The following is a 16,253-nucleotide window of genomic DNA, read 5'->3' on the forward strand; positions in this document are numbered from 1 at the left end:
ACGAAATATTAAAGGTAATTTTGTGCAATTTTGTAGGGGGGGGGATCTGGGTGATTATCAGTTGCACACTTGAGTACAATGACAATAAAGGGATTTCTAATTCTAATTCTAAATGCATTGAGAAATGTATTAAAAAATTTTAATTTATGAAGAGCAGGCATGTATTTTGTCCATATTGAGTGTGTCATTTTTTCTTTTTCTGATGAAAAATTGGGAGTGTGTAGTCTAGTGCAGCCTGTAGCCACTGTATATGTACTTTGTTCAGGTGCGATTAAGCATGGGAGACATTTAGTATCAAATATAAGAGACCACAAGAGAGAGGAGTATTATGATTTTATTAGTTTCTATCTTAGATTAAATGGCAAAGGGTGCATGAAATGATGATAGGTTGTACAAGTTCAAGTGTTTTAGATGTGATCCTATACACTAAATTGCCAACATGGTTCATCACCTAAACGCCACAAGAGCTGAGGTTCAGTTCCCCTCTGTTATTTTTTTTTATCTGAAATGCATGAACATTGTGATCATTGCAGTATTTAAGCGCCCAGGTTCCGCCTACATTCATCGCCCAAAGCGCTCCTCACATTTCAAGAGTGAGCCACTATAAGGTTGCAAGGCAAACAAATGTTGACCCTTTTACAGATCATCACTTTGGTATTGCATGTATACATTAACAATATTTTTGCACAGAAACAAAATGTACAACTGTATAAATATACAATTCATCCACCATGTTTGATGGCTAAAAACATTCAGAGGACACTTGTCACAATATTGCGACGGAGTCCAGAGGAGAGGAACATAAAGCCAAGTCAGCATTGTGTCTAACCCACGGGCTGGAAAGCACAAGAAGATCAATTAAAAAGGCATTTAATAAAATTCCTTCACACTTTAAGTGATTTAAGCACAAAATGAAGGCAAGGTAAAACAAGGCCCCCGTGATTAAGGATAAAAGACAACAGAAAAAAAAAGAGAAAAGAAGTTCCCTGGAGTGCAGCCTTTTTCCATTTAAGATCAGAAGAGTGGTCCGAGCCAATCAATCACTATGGGCCGTGGAACATCACGCTGGAAAAATGAAGGAAAAGCGAGGTACCTAGGCAGTGATATGACAAGGAGGAGGAGGTAATGGTCAGCGTGGGAGGGGGATGGAACAGATGGCGGTCCACTTGTGCACTGGTGAATGAACAATGGCCCCAAATTGCTTGTGGGAAAATGTCACTTACAGCAGAATAAATATGCTTGCATGGCCTAACAACTACTTTTCCCCCTACTAAAATTGTGCGGCAACGCTAACCAGAAGGAAGTGCGATCGACTTAACCTCCGACTACTTGTCTACTTCATGTCAGGGGGTTCGAACGAGGAGGGAAGGGAAGGGGAGGGGATAAGGAAGGCGGAGGGGAGGGGTGTGTCGATGGGAAAGTGCTCTACTCCGGTCGCGGTCATAAACTGTTGATTGAGAACTTGATATCAAAGCGTCCCTGGTAGCGGTCCTTGTCATTGTAAGATATGTTGTCGCCGTAAACTTTGCACTCGATGCGCAGCTCTTCGTTCCTGGTCAGGTTGGTGAACTGAAGCGCCACCAGCGGCTGCAGGTAGTGCGGGTGAAGCAGCTTCCCGTAGTACGGGTAGTACTGCAGCGGGAAGCCACCGCCGATGCCGTAGTAGTTGATGTCGCCGATTTTGCCTGCATCTTCCTCTCTCTGGAATGGAAAAGGACAGACGAGGAAGAAACATAATGTAGATAATCGCTACTTTACTCATCAAGTAACAGAAATGTGATTATTGCAGAAGAAATAGTCACACATCTACACTAGAATAGAAGTAGCTAACAATGTACAAACAACTACAAGACTGAGACAGAATAATAGAAATTGAAATGTAAATAAAATGTTTTTTATTTTGTTTATTTTTAAAGATTAAGATGAAGCATGCAAGGTAAGATAAGTAATTAATTTAGTGGTACCTTCACTTACAAGTTCCCAAACTAATGAGCTTTTGGAATTACAAGCCATCACTTGGTCACTTTTTTTACTTGTCGTTGCAAGCAAAATTTGGACTTGCAACAGTTTTCTTTTTTTCCCGAACCATTATGTCCATTCTGCCTCTTCTGAGCTTGCTGTTTACAGTTTGGCACAGAGCAAACCCCATCAAAAATGAGACAAACTGTTTATTACCAGGCCGAGTTTATAGTCAACCTAAACATGAAACAAAGAGTTGCACGCCACGCATATCGAACCAAACCACATAACATTGTCTTATGAAAGTAGCTTGATGCTAACACATAATGCAAAACGCAAGATTATTCTCATTTCTATTCATTCCAAAGTGTGGTCACATAACGAATTAAGCTCGGAAGTAAAGGTACCAAGTTGTCAAAGTGTAATTATGATTGAGTGCAAATTGGAAAGCACATTACATACATAGAACATAGACATAGAATAGCACACCCAAAACTTGTTGATATGCATAATATGCTTGCATAAAAGTCAAACTGCAGTTCGGAACATGAAAGAAATTATAGCTATTGAAATAATGAACACAAATGTACTAATTATACTCACATCCTGCAGTCACATTGGAACAATGGGTGCCAATTGAGAGGTATGAATATGGACAATATAAGCAATGTATGGTAGACATGTTAAAATGTAGAACATTACATGCAGTACATTACCCCACAAGGATTATCTGGGATGAGGCTTGGAGTGTGAACTACCTTATTAGTGCAGTAGATGGGCATCAAATTGGGCTGCACTTTGCCATGAGCGTCTTCTGGGATGCTTGCATTTGAGAGAGGAGGCTGAACACAAAAAGAAAAGACAGTCAGCTATCATTTTATATCTAAAGAAAAGATTCCGGGGACCCACACAAGACCATAAGGATGTGGCGTTGAATGAACGAACCCGTCGAGTTAATTTAGTCTATTAAGGAGCCAAACTCTTATCTCTTTCTAAAATGTTGCAACAGGTTTTATTTGCTGTGCTCTGAATAATCTAGAAGAAAATCCTATTAGGTATTGATTTTTATTCACCAAAATGTAAAAAAAACAAAAAATAATAATAATAATTAAAAAGTACAATCATGTTTAGGACATATAGTGTTCCTCACATCCCATTTGTAGATTATTTTTTAACCATCCCGTTATGTTTTTATGCAGATCTCGTGGCAACCTGGTGCCGAGGAACTATGCTGAAGTGAGTTGAGGAGCTTTATTTACATAAAAGTAATGCTTTGCTACCGACTTTTGACATTTGTTTGCCAAGAAACTATGTTCAAGTCAGTTCAATAGCTTTATTTAAATAAAAGTAGTATTTTACCACAACTCGGAGCGTAGTTGAAAAAAGAAACTATGTTGAAATGAGTTGAGAGCTTCATTGACACAAAAGTAGTGGTTTGCTGCCAACCTGTAGCATTTTTATGCCAAGGAACTTCGTTGATGTGAGGTGGGGAGCTTCATTTGGACAAAGGTAGTGCTTTGCTGCCATCTTTTGGCATGTACAGCCACTCAAACATTTTAGGCATTAATCACTCACTTTCTCTCCAGGACAAGCTTTGTATATTGTGGAGGAGCAAATTTAAATTTTTTTTTTTTTTTTTTACAAATCCAGTCATTTGTAAGCGGTTAATTGAGGCTCATGTTGAAATCCATCCATCAGCTGTACCGCTTCTCCTCACAAGGGTTAAGGAGGGCGCTGGAGCCTATCCCAGCTATCTTCAGGCAGCAGGCGGGGTACACCCTGAACTGGTTGCCAGCCAATCGCAGGGCACACGTAGACGAACAACCATCGGCGCTCACACTCACACCTAGAGGAAATTTAGAGTCCGATCAACCTGCTTTGCATGTTTTTGGAATGTGAGAGGAAACCCCGCAGGCACGGGGAGAACATGCAAACTGCACATGGGAAGGGCGGAGCCGCAATCGAACCCACGACCTCCGCACTCTGAGGCCATCGTGCTAACCAGTCGGGTACCATGCCACCCCTCATGTTGAAATATGAACTTGAAATAATGATCATTTTTTTATTTTGCCAATTGCGGCATGGCTTGGCCCTTAACGTGAGGGGTTACGCAGTCTTAGAATAATAAATAATTGAAAGACTTGACTCACTCGAGGATGGAAGTTAACGATCCGATTGAGCTTGACGATGATGCAGGGTTGACCTTTGTCGAAGCCAAAGTCTTTCTCATCCAGGCCAGAGCAAGGCCCCAGCAGGGACCTGGAGAAGCGGCATGCCTTCCTGACGCCAGTATCACTCTCCAAATCACCACGGTTCTTGTAACCCATCGGATCAACTACAGAGGACGGTCCATCAAGCGCATAATCAATTTGGGATAGCTTGTCTTTTGTTTATTTTTTTTTATTTGTATTTTTTTGACATACCTCCACAGTCCTCAAATTTCATCTGGTCGAGTTGCTTTTCGTCATCATACTTGCCCAGGAAATCCCTCAAGGCCTTGGTGTAAGGCAAATAGGTCTCCACATCTTTCGGGTTAAAGGCCATTTCGGATTTTTCAGATCGCGGGGTGTGTGTGAGGCCTGCAACGTACAAACACAAAATTAGGACTCAAATTAGCCACATGTTTATGTGCATCATTGTTGACTTGCACTATGGATGGTGCATCACTTGATGTTGTGATTTATAGTTAATTGCATTAATATTTGCTGTTTACTCGTCATAAATTCTTCAATTTGCATTTTTTTTACTTCTCATCAGTTAGTACTGTACACAATATACAGTAGTTGTTTTTCCCATCAAGCCCTTATCTGTAGAATTCAATAGTAAGATAGATGAAAAAGAAGGACTACACAACAGCGTGACTGTCAATTGCTGCACAATTTAGCAGCTTCCTTGTCACAGGCTGACATTCCGTGGGACAAAGACATCTTTCATTTCATCTTTAAATTCCCAGATTTGCTCCAATTGCTCATCATTTGCTTCCATGATGAAGTCCCAGCCTCTGGGCTGTATTTGCTTTGGAAATGATCACTCCATGGAGATGGGCGTCTATGAACAAAAGAGATGCATCCCGTGTGTACTGCTATACTATGTATTCTAGTTGCTATAGTGACGCTTTGAAGGTTAAACCAAGCTAGTTTTTACAGAAAGAGTAAGTGTCACCTGGACAACTGATATAGCATTGAAATACATAATAGCATTAAGGAACTGTTTGAAATTTTTCTTACAACATTAATAATAAAAATCCGTTGCTTAATTCTGCGGTCCTCATTCGGAAGACAATTCCGAGCACTAGTTGAATGACTAGACACTAGAAGAAGTCTCGATAACAACAAGTCTAGTTTTCAAGTTCTTTTCTTTGGACAGGTATGTGTTACTAGTAAGGCAAAATTGTGCTTTACTTGAAATCTATGCGCTACAAGCACAAGTGAAGTGCAATATGTTAACTAGTACAATTTTGTAACTTTACAATTAGCACTAGTAGCACACAGCTGTCATCTATGGCGCAGTTTGAGTCCCTTTACAAGTGCGTCGAATTGTCTTACTGGTGAGGACGGCGGCCATGCCCCCCCCCACATACTGCCTTCCACTATTGTATGACATTTCTGTGCACTAGAACAATAACTGCATGTCACTGGTGAGACAAACCTGTGCATTTGTACTAATAAAGAAGTGATAGATGTTAAGTTGTTAACAAGTACAATTTTATACCATCATTATTAGTACGACCACATTTTCTGGACTACAAGTCGCTCGGGAGTCTAAGTCGAACGAGCCCAAAAACGCATAATGCGTTTAAAAAAAAATATACATAAGTCGCACTGGCGTATAAGTCGCAATGTTTTGCGGGTAATTCTTTTTCATAAAACACTATCAAAAAATGAAAATTCATCCAAGTTATAACATTGATGAAGAATAACGAACCGGCTGACTAGGTTTAAGATATGCTAACACGATGAAGGTTATTTAGCGACAAAAAATCTAAACATGAACAGAAACGCTGTCCAGTGTTCATGTTAATGTTTTTGGGACATCGCTGTCCGTGCTCCGCTAAAGAGTTTGTTGTGTTGCATGAAGCGGAAGCGCCAAGAAGGTCCTCACGCAAAGTCCTTTCTGCTCATCGCCTTGGCAACGAACTGTGCGTGAAAACGTACTGTAACTGCACTGTTGACAACACAGCACATTGTTCATTGACCCACTGGTGAACCCGTTCCACCAGCTTTCAGTGTCATTCATTTTCGCCAGGCCCGAACAAGTTTCTCATTCACTCTACAGAATATGATTCTTTTGAGGTCCAGTTGTGTTCAATCGTTCTTAGTTGTTGTTGTAAAGAGTTGGAGATAACGGTGCATAAGACGAGAGTGCCCTCTCGTGGCTGTTTGTGAAATTACATTTTTTTCCCTCTCTACAGTATAAGTCACAGGACCAGCTAATATATGAAAAATGTGTGACTTAGGTTCCGAAAAATATGGTAGTAGCACGCAGCTGTCAAAGAGTGCACATTTCTGCCCCACTAGGACATCATTCTAATATTGTGTGTCATTCTACTAGTGTACTGAATTGTCTTACTAGTGAGGCCTACTACTACACAGACAATTCAGCGCACCAAATGTTCCAAAGCAAGGGTGGACAACTTTGGTCCTCAAGGGGACGAGGACCAGAGTTGCCCAACCCTGCTCTCACGGCATTAGACCCCCTTTTGCAGATTTGGTCCAAAACCTGTTAGTTCGACCTGTCCAACTGAACTTTGATTTAAGCTAATGTAAGGTGTGCTAGTGTGAAAACACTATACAGTGGTACCTTGCACTACTTGTTTGATTCGATTGTGACAGTGCTTGTAACTCAAATCAACCTTCCCCATTGAAATGAATGGAAAAGCCTTTAATCTGTTACAGGCCCCAAAACGTGTTTTTTTTTTCAATAATAAAAACAACACCATAGGATTACACAGGATAAAAACATGCAGTAAAACATAATTAAATATAATGTTAAGAACTAAACATTTTGGCTTTTACTTAGTAGACATTGTATTGTCGCTTCTGGTCTGTGTGCCTTGGCCACTGGGGGCAGTAATACAGAGACTATCCAACCAAATAAATCTGATGATGGAACACGAAGAATACTGTTAACAATAATTCCGTAATAATGGTCACATTTCGCAGAACTGAAAGAATATATGAATGTGGGTATTGCTATGAACCATGTCCATGTAGCTGCACAGTTCAGTTCATATATATTACAGGTTTGCAACAACTGCGCGACCAAAGCTAGTTTTGTTAGCCCATGTATTGCGTTTTGCATTATGTTTGAGCTTTCAACTTGAGGACTTCTGTAAGTTATATGGTTTAGTTATGTGTAATTATTTTTGATTGATATTTAGTTTTAAAGTAATTGCAGTACATTAATTGCACACGGCACCCTCTGGGAGGATAGAATAGTTATTCTCAAACTTCACTTCAAGTCTTTTCACATCAAGGTTCCACTGTACTCTACAAAAGCCGGCAGCCCTAACAAACAGAACATAGATTTACCGGGAGGTGCGACTCGGTCCTGCCATGTGGGCTTGTAGTTGCTCAGGGTGAGTAACATGGCCTGGATGGTGCCGATGAAGATGCCGGCCAAGCAGCCATAGAAGATGATGTAGAAGACCAGGATTTTGACTGCAGGGAGGAGAGGAGAGGGAGGGAGGGGTCACCGCGGCAAATCCTCAAGTTCACAGCAAGGTAAAAAAAAAAAAGCACACACACTAATTAACAACTTTGGTATTTTAATTATTTGCAGGGTCCAAATCCCCAAAAATCCCCTTAAGACAATAAACTAGTCTGGCAAGAATGACTTTAAGCCGCTTCTGCTCACTGCAATCTGTAACATCACAGATACAAATGCTGAGGCAATTCAAACACAGCCATGCCTCAGCATTATTCATAAAACCATACAACCATAGAGATTCAACAGAATTCAATTGTGACGCCTCAGCATAAAATACGAGGGTTGCTAACACAGGCACCTGCATCCTGGTCATCCCCTTCATGAGAGGTATTGCAGGTGGGCAAAAAAAAATCCTATTACGAAGGATGCAAAATGAGGTAAATCCAGAGGTCACACTGCAGCTAGCTGACTTTGAAATTAGGCTGCAGGAAGCAATGTCAAAAAGGGCAAGGCAGTCAGACTCCATTAATAAATCACATATTACTTCTTTGATGACTGTTTCACGATACCGCGGGTGGGCTTATCTCAAATGAGCTTTAGCATGAAGATACAGTAACCACAAAAGCATGCATTCTGACAATGATATAAAGGTGTTTTGCAACGTCTACTATTTCTTGTGGTTGTTTACAGAGATGTAAATCTGAACTGCATCATGCTGAGATACGCATCTATATTAAAATAACAGACACCACTAATATTACAAATAGGCTATCACGGCTTTATCTGATGGCTTATTATTCATATCAACTGTGCAAAATGGGATTTTCTTTCCTGTAATATCCTGGCAACCCCCCGCAGCAGTTTGTGATGCTTCAGCATTTTTAAATACGCGCCCAGAAGGTCAAACATGAGACATTCTTCTCCTCTTTGCATACGCTGACCATTACTAGTGTACTCTGCTGCACAGCACAGTACTTGTGACATTGAGAGGCGCTGCAAGGACATGCGCACTAGCGCCTCACGAGAAACTCGAGAAGGTCGAAGCCTTAGTTAATCAGTGGTATTGTCCGTTAAGATTACACTGACATCTGATCGGAGGAACACGATACGGATCGATAGTCCTCCCTCCAATCCACGCCACTTTGGAGCAAGGCCATATCACCTTGACTCACCTTGGATTGTGATGCATTTTTAACCCTTACGGTGGCCAGTCCGTTCGAAAAAAAAAAGAAAAAAAGCAGGGGTTGGAATTCCGAAGCGCTTTCTCGCTATCGCACGCTGCTGCTTCCAGATCACCTTTGCGGTTAAATAAACTATCGAGAGCGGCATAACGGAACGGTTAGTTCATGAACGCAGCACGGCAAAATCAAACAGGTGGCAAGAAAGCACGAGGCGGCTCATACTTACACCAACTGCCTCCAGTGCGACCGAGCAGTTCTCCTTTCTCGGAATCCCACAGAAATTTCTTCCATCCGCCATCGTCTGTTTTCGGGGGCATTTTTTTTCGGTTTTCTTATTTTTTCTTAACTTCCCGTTATGCCTGTTCTTTTTGGTTCCCGGAATTTAGACCAACTGCTAGCCGAAGCAGAGACACCCAGCACGGGCTTGCTGGAAGGCAACCAAATATAAAGAGTCCGGTTGCGGAGGGTCCCGCCCCCCTCGAACGCCCCAAGGTTTACCTACGAGAGGAGGCGGAACACTGCGGGCCAATCGGTGAGCAGGGAAAGCGTGCGTAGGTGACGTCATGAAGAAGTACAGGCAACCTATGGAGTCAGGACATTTTCTGGAATAATATTGGAAAAAAAACAACCGAAAACATGCATATAATCTCTGGCTTCTAAATTACCTAACCTTTACTTGTGAAATTCACGGATACATAATTTTTGGGTGCTCCGCTAAAGCAAATAAAGTGTGTTTACTTCACATCCCTGCTAATTGATTTTTTCTTTTCATTTTGTCCATTTTCCTTCACTTTGTCACAACGTTTTACAAGTTACAAGCATGTTTCATCAAATCCCTTATTAACGTATTGTAATGCCCGTCCCAGTGTTCAATGAACAGAAATTAAAGTATATTGAACAATCGGTACTTTTATACATTTTGTATAATTTAAGAAAAGCTGAATGAAATGTCTCTCTTTATTCATCTCTCACTATCTCTTTGTAAATGACGAAACAGTCAACAGCTAATTAAATTATTCAGAGGTATGAAAAGTATAGTGGAACCTCAGCTAACAAACTTAATTCACTCTAAGACTCTGTTGCCAACCACAGCAATGTTTCCTATTTTCAACGAATAGAAGTAAAAATAATTTGTTCCAGCCCCGGAACAAAATTGTTTTCACTTATTTTAAGTTGGAATGTCGAGACTTAAGAAATAAGTTATAACACACTTTATAATGAGGAATTGACACATTTTGTACGCTTGTAAATCACAAAGCAACATTGCATGCTGCGTTTCAACTTAACGCTTTTTCCCCAGGAAGAAAATATTAGTGAATGAAATTCTAACTTTATTCGGTTTGATCTGATCAAATCAAATAGCACCTTTGCAACTCAACAATAAGAGAAAATATATTCAGCATTCAGCAAACTCTTTATTAAACTCAAATTTTTAGACGTGTACAGTTATTGTTACTTTTGTGGGATTGCTGATGGAACATTCGACCATACATAAATTAATATATAATTTAATAAATAAATAATAAATTTAATGTCCTGTAGTAGCTTTGACTTCTTTTCTATTTTCTTTTTTTTAATCCTTATTTAGTCATTGTCCTTTTTTTTAAGTCTTTAAATGTGTTCAACATATCACCTTAATATTAATTACTAGTAATTATGAACATCTTTTTTATGATATTTTACTAAAACTATACTTTCTATTTGAGAAATAAAGAGGAGTCAAAGTGCACAGAAATGTAAATAACCAAGAAAATTACTGCTAAATGAAAATTCTACTAGTGCAGTGATGAAGCATTTGGTTACGCTACTGTAGAAAACTCCTGACAAGACAAAATTTAACATGCCCTAGCAATGATCTTTAATTCAACTGGTTAACAAAATATAAACATGTTTAAATTATTTCATTTTAAAATGTGTTAGTGTCCCTTAAAATTTCCATAAGGAATGCAAAACCTATAAAGAATCACCACGAAACACAAAATCATTCCCATCGTACATTCACAAACACACAGGGAGGGACACCTTCACATTCTTGTCTGGAAGCCCCGCACTGCAGTGTGTGATGTGTGTGCTGGTTCACGCATGTGTGAAATCGCTTAGCAATGCGCTTCGGCTGCTTGTTTAAATGTAAACATGGATGTGTAAGACAGGCTTGGCCTAGCTGGTGGTACCGACCTTTAAATATCACGTCAAGGACAAGCGCACTTGTCTCGTCTATATTCTCTGCATTCCTCATATTATATGTATTAGAATAGGCATGATTCAGGGGGTCCATTATTTATCTACCTGAAACGCATGGCAATTTTTTTTTTTTGTATAGAACATTCAAGGTGATTTGCGTAAAACATTACGAGCATTACAGAAAGAGAAACATAATATTTAGAAATTGCAAAAATCACAATAAAATTGACTAAACTAATTACATTAAAATGATTAAGACCAAGTATAAGCCAAAATAAATTAAAAGACAGTGTGCAAATGGAGATTAAAAACGAAGATGTAAGATATAAAATAGAAGTGGTTCAAGAATGGACCCCTGTGGAACCTCGCATGCGATTTTTGTTTGCTCGGACTCATGACAACTAGAAAAAGTAGACCCTATTTTGCAAGTAAGATTTGAACCAATTCAACACAGTGCCAATCAGTCCCACCCACTGCTCCAGTCGGTCGAGCAGCAAATTATGTTCAAATGTGTCAAATGCAGCACTGCAGCATGTACTGCACTAAAATAACCTTTGACACAGCCACATTTTTCAGTCCCTGACCAGCCACCAAGTTGAATGAAAACACCAAATTTTTAGAGCAAGCGTTCAGGGAAAATTTGTTTAACGGACGGTACTGGAACTCAACAATTGCAAAAGCTTGAAGCCACCGTTTTTGTGTCATCCAAAGTGCTCCAACGAGTGTTGTGACCTTAACCCTAACATCAAAATCTTCCACTTGAAACTTTTGAACAACCTGAAGTCGCTAGTAGTAAATCTAGGTAAAAATTTCACATTCTCTCAAGCATCTGCTAAATTAAACTTTTGTTGATGCTGAATTGCATTGACTTTGCATGGCTTTGCATGAACGCCTGCTCAAGAAGTTCAGTGTTTCATCGGTCCTGGTCGTGGCATTCAAACCACCTTGACTACTTGTCCCTTTGCCCTTCAAAATACGGCATGTGGGATGGCAGTATGGATGCACGAGACCCATGAACATGCACACAACTAATAAAAATAGTACCCGTTAATACGTTTTTGAGCCTTTCTATTTAAACAAGGACAAGAAATGTCCACCTTTATCTGGTGTTCTTGAGAGGACAAACTGGCTCAATCTCCAGACATTGGAACGAGCAATGGTAACCTGCCAACTACCAGCTTTTCTCTGCTTGTGTACATAATAAACAAGCATTGCGTGAGGGTTTGTGTGTAAGCGGGGTGTGTGGGTGTTGTGGGTGGGGGATGTAATCGTGCCACATAGGTGCGAGCAAGTCATTTGGTAAGTTTGAGGCCCACACGCCCAATGTTCCTCAAAGGCTTCCCACTTAAACCATTTCATTATCAGTTTTTTAATGGAGTTTTAAAGTAGGCTACTCTACCATACTAGATATGAGTACAGCTTAATAGAAGAAGAAGGTCCCCAATTAAACTCCTGTAATAGTCATTGTTCCCATAGGGCAGAGAGAATTATTCATGTGAGCAAAGTTGAATGCTGTTTGTATGTTACTGCTATGTTAGTGTCAGTTGTTTGAAGGTTTCACAAACATTGATGCTAAGACTTTTCACATTATATGGTAGCATTAAGCTAGCATACTTACATCATCATATGCTTTGGTTGAAAATGTTGTTGTTTAAATACACAATGTTTAATTTGTCTTTTGCCCGACGTGTCAGTTTATAAGTAAACTTCATCTAGGAGTGAGAGTTATGTTCTCATGCTTGGTTTGGAGGATTGTATTGCAAGAGAGTTTTCCTATTTTTGTTTTCTCAAAGTGATGTGAGATTCTTGATAGCGAATGTGTGAGATGAGGCACTAAGGAGTACTTTACTTTAAGTATGTTTAAATACGTGCTTTACTAGTTTGTGTTTCAAGTATGCGAGAGGGGACAAGCGGTTTTGTCTGGCACACCATTTCATATTTGCCTCATGTCATGTAAAAATAATGAATCCAACATATTAGAAGCAGAGTCGGTGAGTTGCGTGCGGGCAACGTGGGATTGTTTCCCGCTCAGTGACGGTGCCTGTTTGGCCTGCGACTGGCTGACGACCAGTTCAGATTGTAGTCCGCCTTTCGTCCAAAGTCAGCTAGGATAGACTCAAGCACCATCCCGTGACCTTGTACTGAATATGCAGTGTTGAAGATGAGGCAATATTTTGAACATTTCTCAGTAGCGACTGAGTTCTACTGTACATCATGGCAAATTACAGCTGAAAAAATAAACGGTGAATTGAATCCCCCCTTTGACGATGCCACTCAAAAGTGAACATTCTTTTCTGTGTAAATGAGGAATGTGTGGTCTGAATGGAATCTTCATCGATTGAGTGGATGTACTAATAGTGGCCACTGGGTCTATATGGGTGATTGAGAACCATAATAGCAAATGTGAACTGCTCGTGAAGTGGAGGGAACCTTCATTGGAAAAAAAAAAGTACCCTCAAAAACATTAACGCTAAGTATGGCCTTAGTGTTGAACATCATTGGTGGGAAAATGTTCCTCAAGCGAAAAGCAGCAAGTTGTCAGCACATTATGCAAAGTAGAAGTTTGGATGTGCTTGCATATGAAAGTGCACGTGATCTGTGGCTGTCTGCTAGGCCAGAAAGAAGGAGGTGCAGTGAGGAGTCATTTCCTGAAAGGAAAGTACGTCATGTAGGCTAACCTCTTTAGATATCTTGCAGAAATTTGGTGAATGTATTTACAGAAAAAAATAAGTTGGGCTTTCTTCTTAGTTCATAAGCAATATTACGTCCATCAAACCTTGGGAAGTGGTGGTCCACTTCCACACACGATCCTGTTAATTAAAGTTTTGGACATTATGTGTGACTACTGCAATGATCTAATCTCATCAAGGCGGATTATATGATGCAGAATGTTTGATTTCACCAGAGAGCTGTGCTCTATTGAGTGCGTTTGGAGCCAGTTTTTGCCATCCATTTAAATGTATTCAAAGTCCAAAGTGCTCAGAGTTCTTCATTTGCCATTAACTGAGAGTCTTATTTTATATGACATTACATGACTCCACGCTTAAATTCTGTCACAGAATCTGTATGTGACAAGTCCTGCAGATGAACCTTACCAAACTAACGGCAAACCTCTATCAGGGTGCAAAAACTTATTGTCTAGGTTTCTGACGCAGTTTTTGGGCGGCATACTATATAGAAATATCCATTGACTTTTCGCAAGCCAAGGCCACCACATAATGCCAGAGGTCAATTATTGACAGGTTCATTATAGCAAGCTTAAATGCCACCTCTCAAAGGAACTTAGTTAATGTGTAAAGTTTTAAAAGAATATGTTTGGCTACATTTCACTTCTTCAACCTTGCACTAAAAAGTGTCAAACGTTTAAAACAAGCATGAATTGCAATTTTGTTTTCAGTGATTGACAGATAGCACTATCGACGGGAGACCTGATAGGAAAGCTGTAACTTCCTGATGTTTGCTAACGCTACTACTACAAAAAAAAAATGATGACAGAATGTCGTCATCTTTGTCTGTATGAAAATTAGCCTCCACATGACCTTGTGTGAAGATTACATTTACAATAGTGGCAAAGCAACAAACAAACCACTAAAAACAAACACATGAAGTGATTTCTTGCCTGGAGACAAGTCCATGACGACCTCGGTCTCTCATCCAAAGTCAGTGCCTTTGGTACCAGGACCTTCAATGGGGACTTACTCGACTTAGTCCACCTCATAATACCATCAACATCACACCGCAATGATAGAAACCATCACCACAGGGTGTTCCTCTTTTTTTTATTTCATTGTAGGTATCATTGAGATTAAAGTGAGGCCTTGAGTATTTGACATCTGAAAATTAAATTGTCCAAAACTGTTAATGTCTGCAAGTCACTACGGATATGTTTTGCCGGTCGAAATTGGCTGTAACAGTTTTGCTCTGACCAGCCAACCAGGGGACGGAAAAATGCTGACGTTATTGAAGAACAATTTGAAATCTGATTGTTAAAGTAAAAGTCTCATTGCTAAAACATTAAACAGCACGACTCATTCTGATGGCCCTGTTTATTTTAGCTTGACTTGGCAGCACATAGCGACTGAAATCTGATTGGCCCAAAAAATAATTCAACACACATTTGGAAGTAATTAAGTCAAGAGAGTGGATGGGCCAGCTGTGAAGGAATTCCTGGGCTGACTTCCCAACACTTTGTTGTCACGGGAATTGTTATGAAAAAGCAAATTGATGAAAAATAAGGCAGCAAAGGCAAACAAAGAAGTGGTGATTTCTATTGATTTTTAACTTCCCCAAACTGGCATTTCGTCAAAACTCCACCCTTTGGATTGTAACCACTGAATCCAAATTAAAAAATTGCTGCAATAGTTAATATTAACGACCTGGTGTCCTTAGCGTAATAAACACCCCCTCCATTAAACATTCATTGTTCTTGCTTCCGTCTTGGAGTGGCTTGCAAGTTATCAGAACTCCTTGAATCTTGGCTGGCAAACCCTCCTAGGGGTTGAAACGGACGCTCTTGCGAAACATTTGGTTACAAATTAATCTACATCTCACTCACATTTAGCAGCCACTTACACCAGTCCAAAGTTTAGCCCTCAATCCTTCCAATAATTCATGTGATGGTTAATATTTGAGAGAGATAGATGAGCCAAGCCACTGAAATATACTCTGGCAATTCTGAACTGGACACATTTGGAGTGTTACAGAGTCCCACAATAGAGATTATGAAACTTAGAAACAAAGAGGAAACAACCTTCTCAAGGAAACAGTTCAGCATTTTGGAACACCACTGGGACAGTTGGCAGCTCATATGAGTTTGGAAAAAGACATTTTCTTGCAAAGACCATGTAAAGGGGAATTAAGAGATTTGTTTCTGAATACATGATACTTATTTTATGATCATTATTAAAAAAAACGATGAAAAAGAACAACACAGTGCTGAATTGTGGAGATATAGCATTAAACTGTTTTGACCAGTTCAGGCTTCCTGATTTTTGTTGGGGGCGTGGCTAAAGTGAGTGGGTTAGGGTTAGGGTTAGGGTGTCCTAGGGACACCTTGGGTGTCTGGCATGAGCCGTCCCCTCCCCTACTACTAATTTATATAAAAACTTGAGTGCCTTCATTCACAATAAATTCCGAGTTATTGCAAGGCCCACTCCAACCACTAAGGCTTTGTTCATAATGCATCTTAATTCTGATTTTGTTGCCAAGTGCGACATGATATACAGCTGGAACAAAGTGCTTGTGGAAGACTACGGACACTTGTCCGTGAATCAGCAAAGCTGT

The 16,253-nt window shown here is 39.9% G+C and overlaps 1 protein-coding gene across 1 annotated transcript; it reads right to left on the reverse strand.

Moving 5' to 3' along the window:
• Positions 1-316: 316 nt before the first annotated feature.
• LOC148340311 (sodium/potassium-transporting ATPase subunit beta-233-like) lies at positions 317-9,229 on the reverse strand. Its single transcript, XM_088290135.1, has 6 exons — positions 9,016-9,229; positions 7,491-7,619; positions 4,383-4,538; positions 4,110-4,294; positions 2,718-2,801; positions 317-1,701 (listed from the first exon to the last, which is right to left on the reverse strand). The coding sequence occupies exons 1-6, from the start codon at positions 9,104-9,106 to the stop codon at positions 1,441-1,443; spliced, it is 906 nt and encodes a 301-aa protein (XP_088146261.1). The 5' UTR covers positions 9,107-9,229; the 3' UTR covers positions 317-1,440.
• Between the last annotated feature and the right edge of the window lie 7,024 nt (positions 9,230-16,253).

Source organism: Idiotropiscis lumnitzeri, chromosome 3 (assembly GCF_059441095.1).
Source record: "Idiotropiscis lumnitzeri isolate Australia: NSW breed Sydney's pygmy pipehorse chromosome 3, RoL_Ilum_1.0, whole genome shotgun sequence".
In the NCBI taxonomy this organism is placed as follows: Eukaryota; Metazoa; Chordata; class Actinopteri; order Syngnathiformes; family Syngnathidae; genus Idiotropiscis; species Idiotropiscis lumnitzeri.

What these genes read in the sequence shown, in the direction of transcription:
- LOC148340311 (XM_088290135.1), bottom strand. Translation starts at nt 9,106, where the DNA reads ATGCCCCCGAAAACAGACGATGGCGGATGGAAGAAATTTCTGTGGGAT. An exon ending in GGACCGAGTCGCACCTCCCG is followed by an intron (nt 4,539 to 7,490) that starts GTAAATCTATGT and finishes TGTACGTTGCAG; the next exon opens with GCCTCACACACACCCCGCGA. An exon ending in TCGTTAACTTCCATCCTCGA is followed by an intron (nt 2,802 to 4,109) that starts GTGAGTCAAGTC and finishes TTTTGTGTTCAG; the next exon opens with CCTCCTCTCTCAAATGCAAG.